At 41.2% G+C, this 23,718-nt stretch overlaps 2 protein-coding genes across 3 annotated transcripts; one reads left to right on the top strand and one right to left on the bottom strand.

Moving 5' to 3' along the window:
• The first annotated feature begins 288 nt into the window (after positions 1-288).
• On the top strand, positions 289-13,685 carry rassf2b (Ras association domain family member 2b). Of its 2 annotated transcripts, XM_075467612.1 has the most exons (13): positions 289-514; positions 3,065-3,136; positions 3,467-3,516; positions 4,391-4,464; positions 5,704-5,779; positions 5,999-6,150; positions 6,928-7,043; positions 7,495-7,637; positions 7,754-7,907; positions 8,215-8,336; positions 8,448-8,545; positions 8,664-10,831; positions 12,460-13,685. In XM_075467612.1, the coding sequence occupies exons 4-12, from the start codon at positions 4,412-4,414 to the stop codon at positions 8,731-8,733; spliced, it is 984 nt and encodes a 327-aa protein (XP_075323727.1). In that variant the 5' UTR covers positions 289-514; positions 3,065-3,136; positions 3,467-3,516; positions 4,391-4,411; the 3' UTR covers positions 8,734-10,831; positions 12,460-13,685. The 2 variants fall into 2 exon arrangements, with proteins under 2 accessions (XP_075323727.1, XP_075323725.1); XM_075467610.1 differs by lacking the exon at positions 3,065-3,136.
• Positions 13,686-14,390: 705 nt separating this feature from the next.
• LOC142382113 (uncharacterized) lies at positions 14,391-21,892 on the bottom strand. The gene is made up of 2 exons (XM_075467609.1): positions 21,760-21,892; positions 14,391-18,722 (listed from the first exon to the last, which is right to left on the bottom strand). Exon 2 carries the CDS (start codon positions 18,713-18,715, stop codon positions 17,525-17,527), a length of 1,191 nt encoding a protein of 396 aa, XP_075323724.1. The 5' UTR covers positions 18,716-18,722; positions 21,760-21,892; the 3' UTR covers positions 14,391-17,524.
• Positions 21,893-23,718: the final 1,826 nt, after the last annotated feature.

Below are 23,718 nucleotides of genomic sequence, written 5' to 3'. Positions count from 1 at the left end.
TCACAAGATTTAAATAATCCATCATTGAAGTTGAGCTGAATTATCTTCCGAATATAAAAGGATAAACCGTTATTTACAATGTAAATGTGCGGGCAGAGTTTGATAGGACATTGTACTTGAATTCACCTTTAATAAATGTGGGTGTTCATTAATAACAATGAGTATTCCTGCTGAGTGCGCGTGCTCGGCTGTCCTATTGTTGCCATGTTTTCATTCATCTCCGCACGCAGCGCTAACAAAGGCGCGTCAGTCTCGGTTTTTGATTGGCTGCTAAGCTGGGGCCCCGCGACGCTGCTGTGCCGCGAGCTCCACCACAACAGATGGACTTCTCGCGCTCTCCTCCTCCTCCTTCTACCAGCCGTCGGATGCACTGCTGCTCGCGCTCTACTGATTGTTTCGAACGATAGGAGAACGAGCGACTCGAACGAGAAGTCAGCCGTTAACGGACAGTTGAGTAGCTACGCGAAGAAGAGGAAGGAAGGCGGAGGAGAGGGACCGAGGAGAAACGCTGAAGGTAAGCCGGGGGAGTACCTCCTAAAGTCGGCAGGAATCAAACACTGGGGTCGGTGTAGCTAAGTCGGCTTATCATGATGATGTCTGAGGGGAGATGTAGCGATACGCTCATGGGGTAGTTTGAATATTTGTTTTAAAAAAAGAGAGCTTTATATTGATTTTACAACCCTAACCCTACAAAACAGTCACAGCTATTTTTCTAATAAGATTCTTAACAACACCCATAGACTAAACAAAGCTTTAATACGAGTAATTTATGGTGTGTTTAATTCACAACGTTTAACAGACGTAACCCTCAGCTCTTTATGTTACGTGACGCCTCGACGAAAATCATGTGCAGAAAACGATATAAACTGCCTTTCTTATCACACGTGGTTCCTACCAGGGAGCGCACAGAGCTATGTATTACTAAAACAGGTTACATAACAAGTAATAGAGATTCCTCTCAGCACACAGATGGCCAGCTACAAGAGACAAAGTGAATGCTGTTGCGTGCAATTCGCATTTGATTTTCGGTATATTTTAATCTCCACTTTATGTCAACATTAGATCCTTCCATGGGTTTTAATTTGAAATGTTTTAGGCATGCCAGGATTCAACTTAATGACCATGTTGAGTATCATAAAACAGCACTGGCCAGCACCTCTAAATCATAGTCTGAGCAATAGATGTTATTTCTAATATATATTTTTTAGTTTGGGTTCAGTTTAGATATATGAAGCTGGGATCTTTTTACCCAGTGGTTCATAAAAAGAGAAAATGGAGAGCAAAGATTTTGACTTTAGTTTTTCCTTGAGATTTACTTCTGCTTAACAAAATGGTTGTTTCAGCTCTATGTTCAGATACTGGAGGACCTGTATTTGGATTGAACTTGAGCTTCACAGCATTTTTGACAACCCCGGTAAGGAACAGGAGAGACTAAACACTATTTTTGGCTCAGTGTTCAGTGTTGTGGGCCAGTTTCTGGAGCTCGGTTGTTTTTGGTGTTGCTATGACAATAGTGACAATAGTGAGGCAGAGCAATAGTAATGTGGAGGCTGAAAGGAAGGCAGGGGAGGTGGTGTTGGTGAGAGGACAGGCGGAGTTTTGGAGCTATTCATCCGCCGTGTCAGCCAAAGACGTTGACAGAGGAGGTCCAGAGGCAGCAGGGCAGGAGGGCAGAAAACGAGGGGCAAGTGTATCAATGAAAGAGATAATGTGGGGAGAAAAGTCAGGAAGTTGTGGTCATGAGTTTTAAAAAGGAGTTGGACAGCTTTGTTCATAAGGGAACAAAAAGGAGGTGGAAAGACGAGAGGGAAGCTGATTCATTTTCTCAGCAGAAAAATTGGACGGACACTCATGAACTGAGTTACTGTGGTCCGAAACAACTGGGCAGTGGAAGGCGAATGAGACATAAGAGGGGAAGATGGAGACTGGGTATTGGCTAACATTGTAATGGGGCACAGGGGAATTCAGGCAGTCAATGAGTTCTACATTTGGACTGTTTTCCAGCACAGACAAGAGCGCTCTGATTTGAAACATGACTGGGTCAGCCATGGGTCAGTCTGGCTGCATTTGTATGTTGATGTTGGCTACGCTACTGCAGTATGTTATACTGGTTATTTATGGTTATAGCAGGCAAAAGCCATCAGTAGTTTGGAGCACTTTCAGTTAAACATCAAAATGATTTATACAGTATTTTTTATGGCTTTTATCAAGAGAAATCTAAATGTGTAATAATTCAGATCCTGAACATGTTATGGGTGGAAGTTTGTGTTTATGTGGCTTTATAAAAAGCAATGCTTGGGTAGTGATTATTTCTCGGTTTTCACTTGTTCAATTCCGTTAATTTGTCATCTACTGTAGCAAACATTGATGTTAAAATCAATAAAGCAATATTAATAGTTTTTGGGGGTAGCTTGTGGTACTTCCGCTGAGCTGTAGGTGCATCACCAACCTTTTGAGTTCTCAGGCCGTGTCCTAGAAAATCCTAGATTTTTCTAGGATTAGTTTATTTGTTTATCTCACTAGATAACACATTGATCCATTCTCACACTATGATATTAAATCCATGTTTTTGTAAATTATGAACACTGAATGTTCACAGTTATCGAACAGCAGTGTCGCCTTTACATCCAGGAAGAGTGCTTTGTGACTAAACAAACCCTGGATACCTCGTATAACACCATCAGTTCTGCACTGTGTTAATGTCAAGCTTTGCTTTGAGGTTTCAGAAAACATTCCCAACATATAACGATGCTTCAGCAGCAGCATTAAAGGGGAAGTGTCTTATTCAATTTATCTGGAGCCTGTGGTCACGTCTGAATTGTTTTGGTTTGACAGCCGGCCACGTGTCCATCTCAGACCACTGGCATCACCAGCTAATTAGACTTCAAGCCCAGCCGCCTTTGATCACGACTGTGATATTAAAGGCTAATGACTTTTATTGTGTAAGTCAATGGTGAGCTTTTGGCTGCAAGACAGGCATAATATAGGTGATGAAATATTAACGGCCCTGGCATGAGACTTGACTGATTGGTGTTTAATATTTAATTTGTCCATTTTATTTCAGAGATTGACAGCCTGCTGCTGCTCATCAGCACTGTGTGTAAGGCTGCCTGTGAGCAACTTTTGAACTGCTGAGGTATGTGTTTGATAACGGAGAGGGACGGTTCGTGTACAAGCTTTATTTTTTAGCTCATGATAGCTCCTTCGTGCTGTTTGAATTGAGGAAGTTTTGGGCTGTATAAGGGTTAGTGTCAGTTTCCTGTGTGACTGACTGAGCAAAGGAGGAAGTGATTTGACGGAAGGGGAGCACTTCCTTTAAACACCCCCGCTCTTCGCCGTCTTTTCGCTGTCACAATAGAGAGAAAAGACCCTCGTGGGCTGTTTGAAACCGACTCCTGATACTTACACACTACCCGAGGACAACGTATAGCGTCGACCTGACTAACGTTTTACTCTCTCCTCACAGGCGGCTCCATCTCTCTGGTGACTCAAGAAGAATTGACAGTCTTTACTACGGTAAAATCTCTTGAACTCTTGCAATGCATATTTATGTTACATTTGCTCTGTGTCTGACTCTAAAAGGCTGTTTATCAGAAATTATTTGTTCTGTGCTTCAGTAATTGTTGAGTTATTTCACTCTGGAACAGAGTGGTGGTGCCACCAACACTAGTAGCAACGATTTAGTCCTCTTTACTTCCTGAAAATGGTCAAATCCAGTGAGCTCAGCAAAAATGTGAGTGATCTGTTGGAGAAATGTCCCATGGATTTCATTTTTGGGTCGACCAGAGTGCGGTCTTTCTATGTAGAGACATAAGTCAAGAGTATATAATGTGTTTTGTCAGAAGAATGCTTGGAGATAAATCTTTAAGCAGCTGAAATAATTTGAAGCAGCAGGTGGCCCATGTGTGCCGCACCTGTCCATCTCCTTCCGGAGGATTCTCTCCTGCCAAATTCACAGTCACGCACTGAATCAACAAAGCAGGAAGGAAAACTCTACACGGTGGTGGCAGAGTGCCTTTTTAAACAGCTGCATGTATGAATGCACTGTGTGTTTATGTGTAAAAGAGGTAGACATTTGAATTAAAGCGGTGACAGGACAGAAAAAAAGATGTAAAAAATGGGTAGAGCAGCTGCTTCATGACACGCTGAATGTTTTGATTGTGTCGAGGGACTCAGAGGTGGTTTGACTAGAATCTGGGGGAAATGTTTGACAGGAAAGTAGATAGGATCTAGTGTTATTGTTTACGGCCTGGAGCTTATTCTCCTCCTCTTCCTTCAGTCGCTTTTTTTTCCCCCAGGGCCGTTCTCTTCGTGTCTGGTTGTCATGAGGAGTCATGAGACTCAATCCGATGGATGAAAATTAACTCTGTGGTGCTTCTTTGTTCCTCAGCTCCTCTCATGCTTCCTAAAAATGGATGATACACAGGACGGGGTCCAGATTGGAGAGAACAAGTTCATCAGCAAGTAAGGGATTCAATTCCACACGGTTTCTCACGTCGACATGTATTCAGCGTCATCAAAACATGTTCGTGGTCACACAGTTTTCTGTCTGTTGGCTATTTTTCAGGCATACGTGATGTAAATGCTCAGATTTATTGAACGATGAATATATTTATGTAGGCGTTATGCGAAACCAGCATAACTAAGTAAAATGACTCACAAATCAGACTAAAAGTTCAGAAAGAGAGCATCTGTAAAGAATGTATTTATAGAAATGTCTCGATAAAAAGCTTCTTTGTTGTAGCTGCTGAGCAGCTCAAAACATCTCATCAGAGTCAAAGTTTTTTCCAGAGATGCTCCAGTTTTTGTGTCTTTGGATGAAGTTGGTTAACCGCAGAACTTTTTTCCTTTATGTACATTTTATCTATTAATGGATTGATTTAATTTTGTGCAGTCAGTAAACACAGCGCACACATAACACAAGTAATATTTTAAGGTCAGTGAATGCACGGTCCCCTCCGCTAGCACCGAGCTGAGAAATCATCATTTTCTGGTCAATAGAACAACAAATGCAGAGCTTTATTTTAAAGGTTTTTATCTATTTATTTAAGTTTTATTTCTGCTGGATTTTGAACTGTGACCGAGCGAAATTGCAGAGATGAAGTCTAAAAGTTGTAGTTTGTGTTTATTACAGTTTAATGTACAATTAAAAACGAAACGTACGACGTGTTGTTGTTGGTTTTAGTTCCTAGAAAGAAAATCAGAATCAGCCAAAATCGGCATCACCGGGTCATTCAATAGGCAAAACAAATCAGGGTTCTTTGCCAAATGTGTTCAAATTTTGGCATCAGTACTAATAATCCAAAATACATTCGCTAATTGCCAAAGAGCTGGTGCTTTCATAAGATCCTTTATAATAAAAATCAGACCCAGAAGGGCAACAGGGCACATTCGAAGCTGAATAAGAAAGTTATATTACAGGGTTAGGGTTCAAACACTTGCACTGACCAATCTGTGAATGGCTTGTTTGTTCTCATTTGGGGAGAAGCTTCTGCAAAATGAATTAAATTTACTCTTGTAATATTCATGTGAAATTGAATTAAAGCCATTCATTCCTTTCAAATTATACACGTACAGCGAATCAGTTCAACCCCATGTGCCATGTTTTGTAAAACATTGAGCAGTGATGTGTTTTCATGACTCCGGCTAAAAATCAATGGTATAACATTTTGTCCTCAGTGATTTTCTCTTCTCTGTCTTCAGGGCAACAGTCCTCTCACATCTTAAAACATACAACCTCTATTATGAGGGACAGAATCTACAGCTACGCCACAGAGAAGTGAGTAAATAGAGACAGATGCCTGTCTGTTCATCCCTTTAATGTTTCATTTTCAACTGAAGAATCCCTGTGACTTTGACCTTTTCTCTTTTGCTCTCAGTCATTTGCAACATTATATACATTATCCATTACACCGTCTGAATCTGTGAGGTGAATAACTGTCCATTGTGTGTCTATATTTGTGTGTGTGCATTGATCATAGCTTGTGCCTCCTAACAGGAAGAGGAGGAGCTGATTGTTGAGGGCTTGCTAAATATCTTTTGGGGCCTGCGGCGACCAATCAGGCTCCAGATGCAGGATGACCACGAGCGAATTCGACCACCCCCTTCCTCCACATCCTGGCACTCTGGTTGCAATCTGGATAGTCAAGGGTAAGTGGTCCAAAAAGATCCAGTTACACCTCAGTGACCGGAAATGGTGATACATGGAAGGTCAGTGAGAGCAAATATAGATTATATCTAGTTTGTCTGAGTAATCGGATTGTATTTAGCATTTTTAAAATAACTCTTATTAAGTTGTTTTGTTTTCTATGTCTCTGTGTAAGTTTAATCAGAGTTAAATCCACGTAGACATATATACAGTATATATCTTATATCTATATCTATATCTATCTATATAGATATAGATAGATAGATAGATGGATAGATGGATAGATGGATATGAAATCTTTTAAGCTCTACTATTGGCTCAGTCTTGGATTTTGCCCCAAGATGTAACACATCTGTCTTTGTCAATAAACTCAAAGCTCCTTAATCAGCTCTGTAATCCCATTTATCAAGTGAAGTTAGTCTTGTTAAGAATGGCAGGCCTCAGCTGGCATTTTGTTATAAAAAGGTATACAGAACAAGGACAAAAGAGCACAGTTGAATAATTCCAAGAAATGGCACACCTGCTGAAAACTTAAAAGAAATGCTGTCAGAACCCGCAGCAAACAAACAGCTGGAAGGTACCAGCATGTGTATGGCATACTTACTTCAAAGTTTAAGTCTGTCCTCTAACCGTACAAAGTTCTGCTCTGAAACCTCTCTCACATTTGGTTGAAAGAAACATTCAAAGCTTTTTTCATTGTCTTTAATGAGTTAACTGCTTTTATTGAGAAGATATTTTTGCAGCGGTCTTAAAAACTGTCTCTCGTGTCCCTTCTGCAGCTCCCCCAGCAACACAGAGGGCCAGCAGACGACACCGATGAGTCCGCCCGCCGTGGAGGTGACGCCTCCTGCCTGTCAGCCCGAAGACAACGGTGTGACGGAGGAAGACCCAGAAGGTGAGTGGCTTTGAAGAATTAATGAATACTGACACATAAAGTCTATTACTCCCATGGCGATGAGTGCTCCATGGCCCAGTCAACATCACACATCAGTATGGTGTTTGTGCAAACGGGAGGTACGAAGTAACGCTGTGACCTGTCTGATTAGCAAATAACCTCTTAATAAGCACTGGATATTTAACCCATCATCAGCTACTTTATGTAAGCTCTCTAATCCAAATTGGTCATTTATTGTGAGAAAGAAATCTCTCTTAAAAAATAGTCAAAATGTTTTTTCTTTCAGTTTAAACGTAAAACTTGTACACAGTGGGTAACCCAACTTTTACTTATGTTCCGCTTCTCTCTGGGTACTCTGGTTTTTCACTAAAGCGTACGAAGCATTGTGAGATTTTTAGAATTCTTTGTTATGGTAACGGCACCGGAACATTTCTGCCCATTTATTTCACAGAGGACAGTGACAGCTCCGCTCAGCTCCTAAGGACAAAGAGTGATGCCGGAGTTTTAAGACGAGGCCAGCGAAGGTCCCCGAGCGACCAGAGAAAAATCAGACGCCATCGATTCTCCATCAACGGCCACTTTTACAACCATAAGGTGGTGTTGTCGTTGGATTCTTTGAAAATAATGCAAATAATGTCATTGTGCGCTTAAAAGAAGTTTCACAGGCCTGAACTAAAGTATTGTTGTTATTTTTCATCTATTGGTTTCAGACGTCAGTGTTTACACCCGCTTATGGTTCCGTCACTAATGTTCGGATCAACAGCTGCATGACCACGCCTCAGGTGCTGCGAGTTCTCCTCAACAAGTTTAAAATAGAAAACTGCCCGGAAGATTTCGCACTCTATCTTGTCCACGTTAGCGGAGGTGAGTGTGGGTCATTATGAGTTTTACTGGCTGCTCCAGAGTGTAAAGATTTAAGGTTGAGCACAGCATTCATTTCACTGTTAATGCAAATGTCCCTGTAGTTGTAGCGTTTGCTATCTTAGCTGAAGCATCGTGGTAATACGCACACATCGACTCTGTAGAGTTAAATTTGCAGAATAAATGAGAGGCAGAGGAGTATCACACATTGGGTTTTATAGGAGTGGATCAGTGGCAGCAGTGGTGATTGATTGCATTTATCTTATATAATTCAATTTTGTTAACCGCTATCTTTGCGTTTGTGTTCCAGAGCGTGTGAAACTCAAGCGGACGGACTATCCTCTGGTCCTGAGAGTAATGCAGGGTCCATGTGAGCAGGTCTGCAAAGTTTTCCTCATGGAAGAAGACTTGGGTGAAGAAGTCACATATGATGTAAATCAACACGTTCACTGTAACCTTTTCACTTGATACAGAGAGCCTCGTTTCCTTTAGTGCGCATTTGTCTCTCTGAGCCTTATCATAAAAGTTCTTTCCTTCCACCAGGTGGCGCAGTATATCAAGTTTGAGATGCCTGTCCTGCGGAGTTTCATCACCAAGTTGAAGGAAGAGGAGGACAGAGAGGTGCAGAAACTCAGGAGAAGGTGACAGAAATACCGTATTTCTGCGTAATCTCTGCATTGTCATCAACTGCAACGAGCGTACAGAAAAGTTTTTCTACCCTGGTCAACATTTGATCTCCTTCTGTCTCCATTCTCATAGGTACAATTACCTGCGGTGTATAATTGAAAAGCAGCTCCATTGTCTTCCAGAAGGTGCAAAGTGTATGTGATCCCCTCATGGTGAGGTTTTCCTCCAACACACCAACAGTGTCACTTCCTCCCTGCTGTGACTGACAGAGTGCCCAAGAATCAGCTGACAATTCCTGCAAATCTGTCAACCTGCACTCACGTTTCTAACATGCTAAATTGTGTGCATGTTAAAGTGTGACTCTCATCTCTCTGCTTCCTTTCTGTAAGGCACAGTGTTCACAGAATGACATTCCTCTTCCTCTGAGTGATTTGAACCTTTTTAAGGGACAAAATGAGCCTGAAATGAAACGTCCCGTCGTCTGTCCTCCCTCCAACAGTGTTCATATCGTTTTAAAGCGCAGATGTACTGTCGTGTGGTCCGAGCAAAGTGCCTGTTTGAAGGTTTATTAAAGCACAAAACACAGAAACTTTGATCAGATATTTTAGATTTAATGTCGAGTGTAAGATTTTAAGCAGATAGTCAGAATGTGCATCTGAACAAGAGAACAAGATAGTTGTTTTTGGACGTGACACCAGAGCACAAGCAACTGCTTGTAGCCCCAGATACAGACACCAGTTAGTCCCATAATGCACTGGGGGCTTTTACATTCCCTCAGATTTGGGGATTGATTAATTGATGGTCTTTCTTTCATTGCAGCAGAGAAGTTTTAAAATATGTTGTTACCATCTGTCTGTCGCCAGTCTGATGGTCATAACTGGCGCTTCTACTCTTCGACGGGCTCGGAAAAGTGACAACACTCCCGTAGGAACCTGTCAAGTTCACTTTTTAACACATTTATCATCTTAGTGTAAATTTGGGGTTATGCCGGGGTTTATGTTCTGGACTACTTACTGTTCAGAACATAGTCGATGTAACCTTTTACGAAGCAATACGTTGCATTTACATTCGTGAGGAGTTAACAAAGGAGAAATGACGTGTTGATTATTGAGTGCGTGTGCTCGCAGGCAGATTTTCTCTCTCCTCAGACCGATCCAGGCCAGCTCTGAAGGAGCCGGTTTCTCGCTGCAGCTTCACACAGACATGAGATTATTTCCAATCTTCCCATCAAACTCTTTAAGTACGACTTAAATAAGCAAACGCAAATGTTTTAAGCCTTTATCCTTTTGTGCTAAATGCATCATTGTCTTAAGCTTGAAAAGAAACGTCTTAATCGAAGGAAAAAAAAACAAAAAACTTCTTTACGTCCAACAGAGAGACACAAGAAGCACAACACAGAAGTGTCCCCCCCTCCCCTCCCCTCCCCCCCCCCCCCCCCCCCCACACACACACAGTCATACTCACACTGTGAATGATGCTGATGATCCTTTCAGAAGAATGTTTTAAACGTATGAATGAGCATTTCAAAGCAGCACAGTATGTCTCCACATGTACAGCACTTTGCATCTGTCTGCTTTAGACTGCGTACCTCCCATCGGTTCAGTATTTTTGTTCTTCTCACCGTGGACTGCGTCCTTAACAGTGACTGCTTGACTCCGAGGGTGTGCATGTTATATTTTTAATTACCCCTTAACACTTGCCTGCTTTTGTATTGTCTTTTACAAATTACTGAGGGATCATTGGGCCTTGAAATGTGAAGAACTCCTGCTACAACTCTTGAGAATGAAGTTTTTTTTTTTTGTTTGTTTGTTTTTTTTTCCTTGCAGTGATTGTTATTTAATAAAAGATTGTCTTAATGAGTATGCGTAATGTCCCTCTGTAGTGTTCTGGTCAATAATACACAACCCTGAAATCTTCCATCCTTCTTTTAAAATGAAAAATGGACTCCGCCTCCAAAGACGGACAAGAAAACAAGTCATTGTGGAAGCTTCGGGAGAGCTTGTGGTGTGTCCTGGTTTCTTCTAATCAGTAAGTGGTTAAATAATTCCGACAGAATTAGAAACACAAGCGTGGCCGCGCTCGCACTTGCAGGTATTTAAGCGCGTCGGCATCGGCAGCTTACTGTACAACCCAGCCAATGAGCATTTGTGAAGCTGCTCCACCCGATTGAGATTGTCTGGAGGATAACAAGCTGACACATAGTTTCCTGCAGCACAGACAGGCTGAAGACCCTCGAGCTGCTGACACGCTTTGGCTTTTGCTGAAAGAAGAGGAGCTTCTGTGTTCTTGTCACTCTACAGGTGAGACTGATTATTCTTTGAAAATCAAAGTCATTCTCTGAAGTTATCATGTTACCTCATTATTGTGAGCAAGTCTGTAGACGTTTTCTGTATTTAGCCAGTTAAAATAACGCTTTTTGTGATACTATTGGCACAAATAAAGGCCTATCTCTAGAAACCATGATGAATAAAACGCACAAAAAACTATTTTATCATCCGTGTGAATCCGGCCTGTGGTAGCTGTAATCTCGGAGTCACTGGATTAGGCTACTCTCAGACCAAGTGACCCAGTGTAATTATAGCTCGAACACATCATGAGAGGACACAGATTAGTGTGTGCAGTTTGTTGACAGCACAATAAATGATGTCATAGTAGTGATAGATGTATGAAAACGGTTTTATTCAGATGAACATTGTGAGAGCAGCAGTTACAGTCACGGGTAAAATAATGGGATTTCTCTTTGAAAAGAAGCAAATTCAACGGCACTATTTGCACAGATTATGGTCGGATCTTTAGGTTAATTTTCCCAGCACAAATATGTGTGTGTATATAATGGTTCAACTTGTTGAATTCATCATTTAAATGTTATCTGTATTTTTGTTTTTATTCATTTCTTCCAAATTGATCTCCTTATCCTTTCCCCTCTTGGTATAAATAAAGTATGGTGAGGTCACAAAGAGTTGGGGTTCATTTAGGATAAAAATATCCATCCAGCAGGCCTTGTCCACAGATCCAGTCTGCCAAATCCTAGTTAAAAGGACTTGGAGATTATGAAAGCTATCTGATCTTATGTCAGCTTCATTGTTACGACACTGTACTGCTTGTGTAAGATGGGCTTTTCAAAGCTGGATTAAGAGAAGTATTCTCTACTTCTCTTGACATAACAGTGATGTAAAAATATCACACAGGGGGACTAAAGCAGTGCTGGGCACATCTCATTAGTCTGTGTTTGTGTAAGAACTTTGCATCTGCAAGAGCCAAGGTAGGTTTTTTTACAGAGATTTCACTTTTTGATACAAGCATACTTGTGCTTAAAGCAAGAAGATCTGGATGTAGTTCAGGAAGAGAAACCCACAGGTTAAGATTTTTTGGAATAAGATAGGCTGTTTGTTGTTATGAAATATGAAGAAAAAGAGACTCATTTCGAGTGTAAGTAATGCAAAATGATCCCGCGGATAGACTCATCTAATATCATGATAAGAATAACTCAGAAGGCAGAGTAGCCTTTATTTGTCAAAAGGATTTTCCTCCTAAAGCAACTGGATAATGTATGAACTAAAAGTAAGACCAACTGGACCTTTCAGTCTGAGGATGATTGGGTTTTGAGGCTTTTGCAGTGGAAGTGCAATATGGAGATGCTTAACTTTTTGGTTTGCTCGTATTCATTTGTTTATTTTCATTCTTTTAACTGAAGTAGACCCACCTTAATGTGACACTTACAAGCAATGCTTGAAAATCAATATTTTCCAGTGTTTTATGTGTGTATGTGTTTCTAAAATGACCGCCTCTCACCCACTGACAGCTGGGATAGGCGGGTTTAGAAAATGGATGGATGGATTCCGTGTTTGATGTTAAGGCTTAAAGCCGCACGCACCTGTACGACAAATTTATTTCTCACCTCTGTGTTTTCCTACTTTTCTTTCTACAGGTTAAAAATCATGTCGGGGCTTCAGAAACGTCCCATCACAGTGACCCTCTGTTTGCTTCTACTTGCCACACTGCTGCCAAGCTCTGAGGCCCGGCGTGGAGGAGGAGGAGGCTTCGGCCGAGGAGGAGGAAGAGGAGGTGGTTATGGCCGGGGATGGGGCGGTCAGGCCTACAGACCGCCGGCACCTGTACAGAGCAGCGGTCCCAGTGCGGGAAAAGTAGCTGGGGCAGCTGCTGCAGGGGCAATAGGAGGAGCTATGCTGGGGTCTGCATTGAGCCGCCCTGGGTATGGATATGGATATGGTGGCGGATATGGAGGATATGGTGGTTATGGAGGTTATGGGGATACGGGGGCTATGGAGGGGGGTATGGTCCCCCACGATATGGAGGTGGCTATGGTCCAAGGCCTGCCTATGAGCCGGAGGGCTCTGGAGATTTGGAGTACTACACAGGCGCTTCCAGTGGCCCCATTTACAACAGTATCGTCGTTGTCATTGGCTCCCTCGTGTCCCTGCTCATGGGCCACTGGGGGGCACTCGTGTAGAGCTGGAGACGGAGCTGACATCCCAAAAATAGACTCCGAACCAACCCTTGTCCAAAAATAACTCGTGACCTGACGGTAAAGAGGATTTTTAAAGTCACAGGATATCTGACTTTAAGAATGTTCTTTCTTTGGTGACCCTCTGTGAGGACTGGATAAGGATGACATCATCCTTCAGCCTGCAGGTTTTCTGCTGAACAAGAAAGCAAGATGAGAGATTACACTTCATGAAGATATTTGCCAGAGATAATTTGATTTAATCAACGACTATGTGCATTATAGCCCACTCTCTCGGGTCTTCCTGAATGTGGCCACTGTTTTTGCACATGTGATAATGATTCTGTTAATAGTAGTGACAGTGAAGATGGACCAGTAGATTATAGATTATACTGTAATCAGATTAAATCTACCTCAAGAAATTATGCAGGGACTAGGTTTAAAAGCATCTTCACATTTAACATAATGCCATTTCTTAATACATCACATCACCTGATATTATTTTAACACTTTTTTTTTGTCTGTTATGATTTAAAGTCTACTTTGCATATTTGAAGGTTTATGTTTGAAATATTTGGCTTGTATGCACACAGCTTTACTGAATTAAAGTACGTATTTTATGCCATTTTGTAGGGAGAGATAAGTGTGCTTCCATGTTTAATGTTATTTAAATAAAAACACAAAAAACATTTGTGTTGATTTTTTTTTTCCCCCTACAAATACAACCTAAACTATCAAAAAGTGAATAAATAAGACAATAATATTATATCTGGTTATTTTTGAAGTGATACAACAGTGGCTTTCTCTTTGCAGCCCTGTCATGAACACCAGTTTGATTCAGTTTTTGACTGATCTGATTGGTGGACTCATGAATACCAAAGAGGAGGCTACAGCTGTTCAGGAGTTGCACCGAGTTCTTCTGTTCCCTTACAGACGACAGAGAAATCTTTTGTTGTTCAACCACTGTTGGTCAGAATTAATGATCCGTCTCAGTTCCCTGCATTTGTTCATCTGCCCTAAGTTTTATGTCCATATTCCAAAGTCCTTTTTCACATGAAGTGCTACACAGTATAGGGCAAAAGACATCCACACATAAATGAGTTTTAAGCATCGTATTATTTTCATCCTTCATATAAATCTCTCCTTGTATCTAAATTCAAGACATTTTGGATACCAGAGATGCTACATTATATAAAATCTTGTGGTTTCTATTTGATCATGAAAAGCTTTATTATTATTATTATTATTATTGTTGTTCGTGGTATAATTCATGCGAAAACTAAAAAAAACATTCACCGATTGACTATTTCATCGCCGGTTTTCGCTGCAAATGTTAAACCAAATTCAAGATTTAACTCATTGTGTAATAAAAGCAAATATACTCAAAGGTGGGTTAGTAAAGTTTATTAGACAAATTTATCAGACAAGCAAAAAGTGCAAAACAATCCCCAGTAGTCAGCAGAACATCCATAAGTACAGTAAATATGTCCTCCGATAGGAAACAACTCAGTCGGTCATTTGTATCAACAACTTGTTACAACCCAAAGATATTTTCTTACCATGATAGCATATAAGGACGGATGGGTTGATAAAACTGTTGACCTCTTCAAATAGGTCACAGTTTAACCACACTGTTAATGTTGCAACATCGACAATGACAGTCACACAAATCCTGAACTTTTTCCCCATACCCACGGTATCCAGTATGCAGAGGTGTAAAATGTCTAAATTCACCTATTCAGGACGTAGTCCTGTGGGTTTAGGATTATTGAGACATGGGCCTTTTCAAATACATTTAAGACCAGACCCAAGATCATTTCGACTACATGCAGACACATCAAAGACGCACAGAGGAGGGTTTTTTTTTTTTTTTTTAAACAAACTTTCAGAAGGAATGGGCAGAGCTCACATGAATGTGTGTGTAGACATTCCAATGGAAAGTCATACAGTATTGAAATGAGTTCTGGGTATTTTACTTTGTATTCCTTTGAATTTTCTGCTGTGGAAAGTTTGTTCTTGCAAACTGCAAGAACAAAGCATAGACATAAGCATAGTTATATATAAGAAAAGGAAGGAATCATAATGATGTCAGCCGTTGACTGTGGAATGCTGTTCTGAAGCCTTGATTTGGCGTATGACCATCACCGAATTGCTCTTCTTGAAACAATAAGTGATCATTATTTGGTGCAGCTGGAGATATTTTTACCAATATCTAATGTCTAATTAGTTAATTGTGGAACCATCAGTTCTCTGAACACAGTCAGTCTAATTCATGACACCGTACTTAGTATAGCATGTGAAAAGTCGATGTTCTGTGAGTCTGTTCACGCCAGAGGTCTGCAGGAGCCAGCAGCCATCAGTGGAACTTATGTGGACTTCCACATGTGCTTCACTTTTGACAGCGAGCAACAATGTCCAATTTTTTTTCATTTGTTACAATGCTGACTCGAAAAAAACATCAGGTACGCCCTCTGTCAAGCAACACATGAAGCTCTGCCCCGTTACATAAAGTGGTTTGTGTTTCCATAAAACTGACGAGCAAAAAACTGAAGCAAATATTTCAGATGTAGCAAAAAGCATGAAAGAAAGACTCGGTCACTGTGACATCTGAGAGAGAAAGATGGAGAAGGCGTCGAGATGGAATAATTCATTCTTCTCAGCTGCACAGAAAAACAGTGGTGGAACACAACTAATATTTCTATCAAATTAGAATTTACATTTACTTGCTCACTGCCCAGATAGCTGCAACATCTTATTTGGTATAGAGCATGCTCAATGGAACAATGACCATGCCATGACCAAATATTTTGGCATATGTCCATCAAATGTATTGTAAAAAAGAAAGAAAGAAAATGAATAGTTTGTTTGCAGCAAAAACTCCAGAGAGTGCCTTTAGAGCGTAATCAGCTTCTATGACTGGAAACATTCTTGTACCAGTATGAATGTAGCGCACTGCACATAAACACAGCTGACAGTGGGGGATAACATTCAGATGGGTTCGCACATGCGAGATGTTACACTTTAAGAGCACTTCTGTGATCTCAAACTACTCCAGCAAGTGGAGAAAAGAGGCAAAACAGTGGAGGGCAGGAAAAAGAGAGGCAAGTGGAGAAAAAGATCAGGAAAAGATCCAACACACACTACAAAGAAAAGGTGGGACATGAGGAGAAATGCCAGAAAAAGAGAGAAAAAACACTCTGAATGGACCACTAGTCCAACGTAAAGGAATTAAGGAGTATGAGGACAACGGCACGCTCACAGTTGCCTTATTCAAACAATGACAAAGAGAGATAATCATTTCTATGTGAGATCTGGATATGATAACAGTCCGCTTATGTTTTTTAAGTTGTGAATACATGAGTAAATATTATCTGTTGCAAATAATAATGCTTACATTGAATATTTGTCTACATCACTGATATAACAGTATAGATCAACGGACAAGTAAGAGCCCTGCAACACCTGATCATTTCAGAACATTACCCGCTGCTTTCCAATTCTTTGAACGGCCACACAGTTAAAGCAGTCGCCTCGCACTTGAAAAACGTCCCTTATTCCAAAGCAGTTTATTTACAGGCCTTCACCCTGAAGCTCGCCCCACAGGCGCAAGCCAACCCTATGAAATGCTTCTCATATGGAGACAAAAAGACAAAGACCAAAGTCACCCCTTCTTTTTTCCTTTGAACATAAATTAGAATAGACTCAGAATGTCTACTGTTATAAAATAAGTAGATTTACAGTAAATGGACTTAAGAGGCCTTGAATTCCCTGTAATCATGAGAAAAGGTTACAGGTGTATAGTGAATGTATGTGTACCGTTATCGATCGTTTCTCTTTGTGTTCTTCCGGACCTTTAATACACAGTTCTGTGCGTGTGGTCCACTGTGTCTCCCAACTTTAATGTTAATAGTCAGTATTAAATAAAAAAGGGAATTCTGAGTAAATTTTTGCAAAAATAAATTAATAAAATAAAAATGGCAGCTGTTTGCCTGAATGTAGCGTCACACTGTTTCCTGGTGGCTGTCACAGGACGTATGTCCGCAGTTGCTTAGGAATATAATAATATACCATGAAGGTCATTATTTTCTCTTTTAGAAATTGGTGCCTGCAGTGTACTCAGCCTTTCTGACCCAAACAGTTTACTATAACTTAAGCGGTGCCAGTACAGTACTAAACTGTGATGCATTATTGCACGTTTAAGATAAAAAGCTAACAATTGGACTTCTGCTTCTCCCTGTCATCTGACAGCGAATGCCAACCTATGTTGTGTGCTATGTAATGACCAAAATATTAGAGGCTGAGTTACGGTTTTCTTTCTAATATCACAATAATTCACTGGACTGCCCCTGGTTATGAAAATTAAATTGAAAAGTCACTAAAAGATTTTCCGATTCTGTGTGTGAAACTGTGTTAGAACTTTAAAAGGAGCATTAGCAGTAAGAGATTTCTCCCAAATTATTTCCCATCAACATTTCACATTTTCTTTCCAGTGGCACATTCCCGGCCACTTCCCCTGCAAATCAAGACTTTAATGGAGTAACGTTAGGATGTTGCTATTAATTACCGTCAATATAGTACTGAAAACCACAGCTAAAAGCCCCTGGAAACCCATCTTCAGTCCTTGAGCCTCTCCAGTCTGTCTCACCAAGTACTTTTCCGAGTAAACCATGTACAACTCCACGCATCTCCTGGCCTTCAGCTGCTCGATCAGAGCCGGGTAGCCGATTTCCACAATGCTGACTGTATCGTCATCTTCAGCGCTGCTAATGGTCTGTGAAGCTGGTGGCACAGCACCTGCTGCAGAAAGATTTAAAGGCTGCGGCGTTGAAGGTGCAGAAATCAACGAGGTTGCCTCTGCACTGTCGTTCTTTGTTGAGTTGCTGCCTGTGTCACTGTCTGAAGATGAGGGGACTGTATCAGAGTTAGTGGTCTTAGCTGTAGTTGTGGAACTGGCTGGTTTGTCTCTTGGCTTCTGACTGTCTGCAGGCAGGACGTCTGTCCTCTTCATGCAGGAGTTCATGTAGTTTTCATAGGTCTGAGGGGCTGGGCTGAAGCGATAGTCTCTACTGTAGTCGTTAGTGTCAGAGGACTGAGTACCATATTTCTTGTACATGTAGTTGTTGTAGTAGTATTCCTCCTGGGGGTTGCGGAAGTGGAAATTAGGACGCGGGAACCTTCCTAACCCATAGCCCACTGCCATTCCTACTACAGCCCCTCCAGCTGCTGCCATTACTGCACTGCGCCCGAACCCTCTGGATTGGGCGTTGGGATACACCCCCATTGCCTGGACCGATTGGGAAAATGGAGATCCACCCCTGGTACCATAGCCCCCATAACCAAAGGAACCACCATAGCGAGGGCTCAAGACTTTGTTGTTTGGGTTATTGTTGATGTATCCACCTGGGTAACCACCATAGCTACCATAACCTCCTCCGTATGGGGACCCTCTTCCAGGATACTGGTTATAGTAGCCACCTCCACCCTGCTGCCTGGGGTAGCCTTTATTGCCTCCTTGGTTATTTTGTGTGGGCTGTTTGGGATATCCACCTTGAGAGCTGGAGCCCTTGCTGCCTGTATTGGTGTGGGTGTTACCTCGGTTGGATGTAGGGACCTTTTTTGTATTGAAGCCTTTACCGAACCCCCCTTTCTTAGCAAGTAAAAAAGGGGTATGAAACAAAAGAAGTGACAAACACAGCACAGATGGGGCATACAGCATCATCTTCACCCTGTAAGGAAGGAGACAGGTTAAAATATGTGTTAATAATACTTGGAAAGCATCATTTTACAATTAAAAAAAAACGTATGGGCTGCTGTGTGGCGTTGTTTAGTCATGTATTCCATGAACTTCTGTTAAGCCAAGCATTTACTCGGAGCATCAATACAATTTTGTATCGTGCAGCTTTGCCCACCCAATTCGCCATAATGTTTCAACACAAAACTGTTGGCTGTAAGGTTGAGCTGAAATAACATTGTTCACTTTGGACCTTGATAGTATTGTAATTAGCCAAAACAGCAAAAAGCAGCTATGCATTACTCTGGATGCATGGGTGGCAGGTTATTTCATTACGTGGTGGGGCAAACTTGGAGAGATACACATTTAATATTGTTAATATTGAATTAAGAGAAAAAAAAAAGCTCCACATTTTCTTCAAACTATTTTTGGGCAATTTAAAGTCTAGTATGAGGAATTTTGTTCCATAACAGCGAAAGGACCTGCATCTTCTGTAAATAAAAGTTAGATTTTAAGGTAATGAAAATATAAAATTCTGAGAAGACGGATATCCGTTTGACCTGAACTGGAACTTGAAGGTCGCGCCAAACAACCCACTGGAAGTGTTTTTTACTGGGACTCAAAGGAATCTACTTGTTTCTCTTTTCCTCCAATAGTTTTTCTCAATTCCTTCCCGTTCTGGTCAATAGCTGCACTGCCACACCTGCCACTTGTCCATTATCCTCAGCTGCTACCAGTCATGAATCAGCTCACCCACAGTATTTAGGCTTCCTGTTTTCTCACAGTCATTGTCAGAGCCTCGCTGTTACCACCTTGTTTTCGGGTCTTGGTCAGTCAGGTTTGGTTGCTCCTTAGGCTTTTGTTTTATCAGTTCAGGTTCACAGTGTTCCGGCTCGGCGGCGCTTTTTGGCACAGCTTCAAAATATATCAAATCAAGTCAACTTCTTCTACAGCCTCCTGTCTGAATCTGTGTCAGCATTTGGGTCCTCACTTCACCACTAACCCTGACACACTTTGCCTGATTCTGAAAATGGAACAATTTGGTGTTTGCAACACGTTGAAGTGGCAGCCACATTTTAGCTTGCTGAAAAGGGGGTTAAAATATGCCATGGAGAGCAGACATTACTTGCTCTTCAATTATCAATCCTGGTTGGTGCTCACTGGGTGGAGACAAAATGGTGGCGGCAGAACAAGAACTTTGCTCCCTGTGATTGAATTATGCAGAGGCTTTTTCTCCACTTGTTCCATTGCTCAGGCGCCTGTGTCTGAGTGCCTGGCCTGTAAATCAATAACCAGGACTGGATTTGGCAGATTTTTTTTTTTTTTTTTTTTTTTTTTTTGCAGTTTACTAATGCATATTGTTTATGAGAGAAAACACAAAATGCATCATGAGTGTATGGTTCAATTATATAAATCAATATTTTTGCAATATTTTTCAAAGCAGCAATCATTTTCATCCTTTTGATATTCATAAGTAAGGACTTTCAGGCAAATATTTACCCTGTTAAATCACTTATCTCATGGCCATCATCATATCCCAGAGCCGAAGCAACATATGAAAACACAAACTGACTTGCTGAAATACTGATTCAATCATCCATATATCCAGCAAAATCTCTTTTTTTTTTTCTAACTTATTTTTCCTCCTTGGTCTGTAATTATGAAAGGTGTTGGTGGTCATGTCCACAACAACGCTACGCCTTTGAGGCACAATGCGTTGCATTGATGTCAATATTTGAAATACTAAGAAAAGTGAAAAAGCTGTTGGCTGTGGGTCAGTCAGGAGGTGTTTCCATAGTGTAATCCAGAGGTCTTCAACAGGGGGTCCGGAGGTACTGCAGGGGGGTCGCGAAATCTTTGGTTGATTAGACGATTTTTAACATTTAAAAAAAAAAAAAAAAAAAATTTTTTTTTTTTCAGACAGTTTTTTTCTCACAAATTGTGTGCAAACGTGTGCCATCCACAGATGGTTTGAGGATTCATTGTCCCATCTACATGCATGTTTAAAGTTAAAATCTGTGGATTATTTGAATAGCTCAGTGTTGTATGCAAGATGTTTGTTTATAAATGGCAGTGGCACGGCCACCCTGTGCCTTGCACATGTTTAAAATAAAAACATGAATATATTAACCTGTGTATTATTTGAATAGCTTAGTATTGAATGTACAATAACAGAGTAGCTATGTTTATACACGGCACTAGGCCCCGTTAAATATAAAACACAATTGTATGCCATATAAATAGTAGGGGGGTCCCTGCTCCAAGTCTCCATCAGTTTGGGGGTCCCTGGCCTGAAAAACGTTGAAGACCCCTGGTGTAATCTGTTGGTCTATGAAGGGCTCCGTTTCAATGTTTGCTGTCAAGCAGATGTGGCCGTTAAAAACAAGGCAGTGTCCACAGAAACATCATCAGAAAAGAAACCATCTGCGAATTTATGTTTTAGTCCTGATGTGGCCGCAGATCTTTGCCCAGGAGCTGATGAATGTACACTTGAACCACTCCAATCTCAAGAAGGTCAAAGCTGACTTGTCAGGTAAATATCAACCTATGATCTCATGAAAAAAACATTAGGACATAAGGCCGGGATCTGGCCTTTACATGACTGACTCTCCCCTCTGAAGGAAAACCAGTCAAAGCAGCAAAGGCTAGGTGTGGCATCAACAGTTCACCCTAACACAGCCCGGGAGGTCTTGTGAGAATACTGATGCACATTTGATGCATCACCCCTTGATCTGAATAAGATTAATAATGAAAAACGGAAAAATAAAAAGCAGCTCTAAAGATTGCCTTTATATTCATAATAGCTCTCTGGTGGTAATAGGGTAACCTATTATTCACAGGGCTTCAATGTATGACCGCTACAAAACTTGCATTCAATTAGAAGATGGCGCATACCAGGTAACTGTTACATTACACACGCGGAGGTCATATTCATTCCTTTTTAATGGTAAAGAGGTGATCGCTCGAGGACTAAACAGAGTGCGTTTTATTTGCCAGATAAAAAGATGCGGCCACGTTGAATTCAACCTTACCTTGAGTAATGGCTGCTCGGTTGTCCACTTTTCGCCTTATTTTGTCTCTGAGAGCCTCCAGGTGGCTGTTTACCTCCTCGGAGTTGATGGAAACGTTTCCACCGTCTGAACACCGCTGCTTGACTGACGTAAAGCCGAGATGTCGGTCGCCTGGAAACAGAGGACTGGGGCGGGGCTTGATTTGACTCATTTCCCTGCTGCTCGAGCCATGTGATCATGCATGTTTGATGTGGAAAATCACAACACACAAACAGTGGTACCATGAGGGGAACGTTAAGCGGGCTTTACTCGTGTTATTTTCTACAAACAGACACACTGCTGTGTGACTTCCATTTTACCGTATCCATGAAATACAATGAAACACTTTTAAATCCTCCTCATTCAGAACAGAACCATATATTCTATCATCCAAATCATTTTTTTTGTTAAGGTTATATTACATTTAAATGTGTTTTTTACTTACTCATTAAACGTCCAGCAGTATACAAAACTATGTACAAGTCCTTAGGCATGCATCGTTTCTCATTTACTGCCAGAAAAATGTTAAATGGGTGCAGCAATTTATTGAAACGTAAGATTATGAACAGAAATACAAAAGCAGAGATTTTGCAACTCTAACAAGCTTGAAAGTCAATATATGGTCTGAGCACCTTTATTTTTCAACACAGCCTGAACTCTCTTAGACAAGCTTTCTGTCATTTCTGTAAGTAGTCTTCAGGAATAGTTCTCCAGGCTTCTTGAAGGACATCCCAAAGCTCCTCTTTGGATGTCGGCTGTCTTTTGTTCCGTTCTCCGTCAAGATGATCCCAAACTGCTTCAATAATATTGAGGTCCGAGCTCTGGGGGGGATTCATCCCCCCATAAAACCTGTTGCCACTGATTTTAAGTCCAGTTCTTGTGTCATTTGGTAGAGAGATGATCAACTGATGGATCTCTCAGGTCCTGCATCAGGCCTTTTTCTTTCTTAAGGACATCACTTTCAGATATTATTCATCTATTGGAGATAGTTTTGTTAGCTCTGTCACTTCTTTTGTCCCACACTTGCTCGGTTTCCTGTAATTCTTCTAACACACTGCACACCACGCTGAGCTATACCGAGTTTTCAACGAATAGCTCTTTGGGGATCATCTTTTTGGTGCAGAACTTTAACATCAATTATCACAGTTATGCAGACGATACACAACTTTATGTGTCTCTGTCAACGGACGACTGCAGCCCAGCAGACGTACTGTGTCAGTGTCTGGAGGAAGTAAACACCTGGATGAGAGAGAATTTTCTACAATTACATGAAGACAAAACTGAGATCATTCTGTTTGGTAGCAAAGAGAAGAGGGTCAGCGTTGGTAAATATCTTGAGACTCGGGACCTTATAATCACTGACCAAGTTGGTAACCTCGGAGTGTTGATAGACTCAGATCTGACTTTCAGCAGCCACATCAAAGCTGTCACCAAGTCAGCTTTTTACCACCTCAGAAACATCAACAGAATTAAAGGTTTCCTCAACCAAAAAGACCAGGAGAAACTCATCCATGCATTCATCTCCAGTAGACTCGATTACTGTAATGCTCTTTTAACTGGACTTCCCAAAAAGAGCATTAAACATCTGCAGCTCATCCAGAACGCTGCTGCTGGAGTTTTAACCCGGACTAAGAGATCTGAACACATCACACCAGTTTTAATATCTTTACACTGGCTTCCAGTCAGTCACAGAATAGATTTTAAAAGCCTGCTGATGGTTTACATCTGTGATATGTTCAGAGAATATAAACCCAGCAGAGCTCTTAGATCCAAGGACTCAGGTCAGCTGGTCCAGTCCAGAGTCCAGACTAAACATGGAGAAGCAGCATTTAGCTGTTATGCTGCAAACAAGTGGAACAAACTTAGCCTGGCGACGCCATCCTACGTACTTCCGCCCAAAGATTTTGGCTCCGCACATAGTCTGGCCAAATCCCCCTACCT

Source organism: Odontesthes bonariensis, chromosome 6 (assembly GCF_027942865.1).
Source record: "Odontesthes bonariensis isolate fOdoBon6 chromosome 6, fOdoBon6.hap1, whole genome shotgun sequence".
NCBI classification, from domain to species: Eukaryota; Metazoa; Chordata; class Actinopteri; order Atheriniformes; family Atherinopsidae; genus Odontesthes; species Odontesthes bonariensis.
The sequence above is the reverse complement of the archived record's forward strand: the minus strand, read 5'-3'. Positions and strand labels throughout refer to the sequence as shown.